We start from the raw sequence: 5000 nt of genomic DNA on the forward strand, positions 1-5000 counted from the left end.
TATACACACACACATATATATACATATATATATATATATATATACATATATTTACACACAGACATACATGTTTATACACACACACACATACACACACACACACACACACACACACACACACACACACACATATATATATATATATATATATATATATATAATATATATATATATATATATATATATATATATATATATGTATATATATAGATAGATAGATAGATATATATAGATATATAGATAGATAGATAGATATACACACACACACACACATACACACGCATTTATATATATACACACACACACACACACACACACACACCATATTTTTTCAATTTAAAGGCTGTTATTAAAGATATAAGTGGCCCATAATGTTTTTTTTTTTTAAGATTTGTGAAATTACTAAAACTTTCAAGTAGATATTATTATCAAAATATAATTTCGCGAATACAGGAAAATACCGCATATTTTTTCAAATCAATGTAAACAGAGTGTGTACCTATTAGAGATCGAAATCATAATATTTACTATATCTGTTTTTATTGAGAGAAAGAGTATTGTCAAAGAGAGAATGCTTAAAATATAAGAATTGTACTGAACCTAAAAAAAAAAAAAAAAAATTGGTTGCAAATAAAGTTTGTTGTAAATCATATGCATTTCTCACAATATTCACATCATATTGGGTACGCAAAATAGTCTGAAAAGATTAAAGACATTATGTACAAATAGGTCAAACCTTCCCTATCCCAAAAGGGCAAACAAACAAAATCGAAAAAATGCAGAGAAGACACTTTTGTTTAATGTGGGTTTTCACTGCCTAAACACAGCACGGTCGAGTGTTTTGCCATTCGTTATAGAAAATATTGCAACAGTTAAAGACGAGAGATATGAAATGATCGCAGAGACAGAAATAAAAGAATTCAGTGTGATTTTACAACCAATGGATTCGAAGCGTATAGTTTTCAGGGTTAAAAAAGTCAAAGAATTGACGTCCTCTGTGAAGATCCCTATAGCAAGGCTACTCGCCTAATATGAGCAATGATCCAGTTAGACAAGTTCCAATATATGCAAAGGTCCGGATAAATATTTTACATGCAATCATGAAAATCACACCACCAATTTGAGTACTCCATCGTAATCCCATATGTCCCCTAAATTACCCTACAGTCAGTCGAAGAAATACACTTTCTGGAATTCATCGCCAAGACCTTCATTTTATTGAATCATATTTTTCGCCTCCTATAGCCTGGCCCTGCCTTATAGGATTATTCTTCGTCCTCTCACTCGTCCTTCAGCGGTTTCAGGATGAGCCTCACGGCGTTTGGAGACTGTGAACCGAAGCCGAACGAGACCGTCACGTTTTCATAGCCCGGGGCCGGCCTGAGGTCCGATGCCAACAGCAACTTGGTCAAGACAATTTTGGTCTCCATGAGGGCAAATCTCTGAGCTGAAACAAAGGGAAAATTGTATGTGTAGGTTGTAAATATCATTATAGAATTAATGATTAGGCTATTGTTCTATCGACAGGTAGCTTATTTTTTCGCATAACTATATCTGTTTCTATACTCTCTTTCTCTCTCTCTCTCTCTCTGTCTCTGCTATCTATCTGTATCTCTGTCTGTCTCTATCTCTGTATTTTGTTATCTTTCTTTGTCTTTGCGCGCCCTCTCTCTCTCTCTCTACACACACACACACACACACACACACACACACACACACACATAAACATACACGTGACCTCACCTATACAGTTCCTGGGTCCGATTCCGAAGGGCATGTGCGTGAAGTTGGGTATGTTCGCCGCGTTTTCCGGCAGGAAGCGCTCGGGGCGAAACTCCTCGGGCTCAGGCCAGTACTTCGGGTCCCGGTGCATAGTCCAGACCGGGCATGACACTACAGTGCCAGGTGGAATAGTAATACCAGTACCAGGGATCCTGCTTATAAATGTCTACTTACTGGTAATTCCTTTCACACATGCGCTCTAAATAGACGGATATTGGGTAAAGGCGAAGTGTTTCTGGAACATAAAATTAAGAAATGTTGTATGGCGATATTTAACATGCAGATAATACTTAACATCAATGTCACTGAACAGTTTTGAAGAAGTACATACTTATGAAACTTAACAGCGATGTATTCAAATATAGAACAGAGTGCACAAAAATTAGGACTAAAAAAAAAAAAAAAAAAAAAAAAAATTCATCAAAGACTTACCCATGATACAAGCATCAAGGAACTTTGCTTCCATGATTCCCTGGTAAGTTACGTCACCATGTTCCTCGATCAGTGCGTTGAGCTCCCGGCGAAGGCGCTGCTGGGCATCAGGGTGCTTGGCCAAAAGGAAGGCCGCATAGGACAGTGCAGAAGCCGTGGTGCCGTAGCCAGCTAGGATGAACAACACACACTGGGACACGATGGTCTCGTCGTCCAGTACTGAGAGGCAGAGGTAAAAAAGGAAGTTGGTGGGACTATTTAAAGTCTAGTTGTTTCGTGTAAAATTTCTTAATTTTTTAAAAGTTTCTTAACAAACGTCATATTTTTTTTTGGAATTGCACTTTATATTTGCATTCTCGTCATCATAAACATGTACCGCCCACCGTTCTTGGACTTTGACGCTCGCTTGCTAGAGCCTACGGCATCCTCGCCCTGGCTCTGGGTCTCTAAGAGGAGGTCCAGAAAGTCTCCTCTCTTGCTCCCTTCCCTTCTGGCAGCTATGGTCCTTAGGGCTAATTCCTTAAAGAAGCCGGTTGTCGGCGAAGAAAACTGTATGTTGAGAGCGTCGGCGATTCGCGGGGCGATGGAAACGAACACCTTTTTGAGGATCGAGGCTGTCGAGTATTTAAAGAACTTATCAACCTTCTCGGAAAAGTCAGACGTTTCATCTCCAAGTGAATTGCACTCTAACCCAAAAGCACAGGAAGCGATCGTGTCTAGGGTGAAGCGACTGAAGTTGTGCTTCATGTCAATGGCAGGCTTCGTGCGTGCTTCCTTGAGACAGAAGGAGACGAGATCGTCGGCCTTTTGGCTCACCAGTGGAAACATCCCCTTCATCTTGCCCGAAGAGAAAGTAGGAGACATGATGGATCTCAGCTTCTTCCACTCCTCTCCCGTCTTCAGAACCAACATGTCTGAGATCACTTTGTCCTGCTTGGTTAGTTTCAATGGTTTTTTGCCCGAAAAGCAGTCAAAGTCCTTGACAAACATTTGCTTCACGAGTTCAGGATCACCCACTAGTAAGCATGGCTTGTGGAACGAATAGAGGCCACAGAACTTTGATCCTCCATAGTTGTAGTAAGCCTGTTGAGAGTGGAAGTGCATGTGGAACCTAGAATGACTTATGCAACTGAAACGGAATCAGTCAGTACACTATTTCAAAAGCGTTTTGTAAAGTAATTACTCGGTCACAAAACGGAAAGACTCATGGATTTGTGTATTACGTCCATATCAAATGCGTATCTCTTTCTCAACATTGCTGTCTTGTGCAGATGGCCGAGGAATGGGAGGAAGGGCGGAGTGGCCACGCCCCTGGACGACCAATAGCTGTGCTTCCACCTTGAGTACGCCCATGCGAGCAGTATCACCACGCCCACAAGCAGCCAGGTTTCCCCACTCATCCTGGTGACATAATTTTCAAATGATTTGAAGCTGAGTGACATTAAATGACCATGTTACTTATATACCAGATTTATACTACTGATATCTTCTTTCGAAGGAATCTCGCCGTGTATCCTAGTTTTCATCACACACACATATGTATATTGCCATTATCATTGTTATCATCATAGCATCCTCATCATTATTGTTATTTTGCTGTTAACATTATAATCATCCTAATGTTTATGGTCTCCAATACATAGTTATTGTTTATACTGCCTTTGATACTTATACTGATTTAATTACGTCAGTTCGGCTCTGTTCATTCTTTCCTAATTCGTTATATCCAAGTGAAAAAAAATAGCGACGGATGCCTACGTAATGCAGGTAAGTTTCTCGCGTTATCAGCTGCAAAGAAATCGATTCTCATCTCCTTGCCCCCCTCCCCATCACCACATTTAGGCACACACACACCTTCCCGCCGCTGCAGTTGCAAGGTCCCGGCTTCGCGACTGACCAGTTCCTCTCTGGCGACTCAACTATTGATTGAGTTCTGGCATCGGCATGTTGGAGTCAAAGTCGGGGCGGAAACAAAGTGATCAAGCGTACTTGGATATAGAACCGGTTTGACTATTCAATAGGTGTATATAACTGTGTGAGTGTCTATGTGCGTGCGTGTGATACTGCACTACACAGTACACAATATGTATTGCTAGGACCCGAAAGTAGACTTAAAACCTGACCTCCATGTAGCCAAATGTCTTGCGAAATCATTATGAAGAAGACTGGGTAACGTGAAGACCAGGTCAAAGTTCACTACTAATATAAGGAACTTATGAATGACACATTTACACTGCGTTTTCTTGTACTCCCATTAGCGCTCGATAAGATAACCTTATATAGGCAACGGTACCTGCTTGCCTGCTACCACTGCTACCAATCACACCCATCTCCCTGCTACCTGTCCTTCGTAATCAAGGGAGGAGTTACAACTGTTCTCAGCTGAATGACCTACGATGCATATTCATCACAATCAACATTATGAACAGGTAACAGTGTCTGTTGCCATGTCAGATCACATGACTCGGCAACATCGACACTGCAAAATTGTGCTACAGTATGATGATACAAGAACTGTGATGCTACTGAGAGATAACAAATTTGATATTGATGATGTTCATACTGAATAATGATAATGATGAGGATAACAATAATTATAATGATAATTATGACAAAAATAATGATAATGATAATAATAATTATGACAATAATAATGATGATTATAATGATAATAATAATTATGATAATAATAATGATGATTATAATAATGATAATAATTATGACAATAATAATGTAATAATGATAATGATAATAATAATAGTAATCATGATGATGATAATGATAAT

The 5000-nt window shown here is 39.4% G+C and overlaps 2 protein-coding genes across 2 annotated transcripts in view; one reads left to right on the forward strand and one right to left on the reverse strand.

Annotated features, from left to right (window-relative positions):
- LOC125042026 overlaps positions 1-1030 on the forward strand; it is a 71817-nt gene extending 70787 nt beyond the window's left edge. Inside the window, exon 24 of the mRNA XM_047637488.1 lies at positions 828-1030. Within this exon, the coding sequence (XP_047493444.1) occupies positions 828-1030 (203 nt within the window). The remainder of the gene's footprint in view (positions 1-827) is intronic.
- LOC125042027 (cytochrome P450 3A4-like) overlaps positions 772-5000 on the reverse strand; it is a 4548-nt gene continuing 319 nt past the window's right edge. The window contains exons 2-7 of the mRNA XM_047637489.1: positions 3438-3615; positions 2598-3297; positions 2215-2433; positions 1962-2017; positions 1744-1930; positions 772-1447 (exon numbers count right to left, since the gene is read on the reverse strand). Coding sequence (XP_047493445.1) covers positions 1281-1447; positions 1744-1930; positions 1962-2017; positions 2215-2433; positions 2598-3297; positions 3438-3614 — 1506 coding nt within the window. The 5' untranslated portion in view covers position 3615 and the 3' untranslated portion in view covers positions 772-1280. The remainder of the gene's footprint in view (positions 1448-1743; positions 1931-1961; positions 2018-2214; positions 2434-2597; positions 3298-3437; positions 3616-5000) is intronic.

Source organism: Penaeus chinensis, chromosome 31 (genome assembly GCF_019202785.1).
Source record: "Penaeus chinensis breed Huanghai No. 1 chromosome 31, ASM1920278v2, whole genome shotgun sequence".
NCBI classification, from domain to species: Eukaryota; Metazoa; Arthropoda; class Malacostraca; order Decapoda; family Penaeidae; genus Penaeus; species Penaeus chinensis.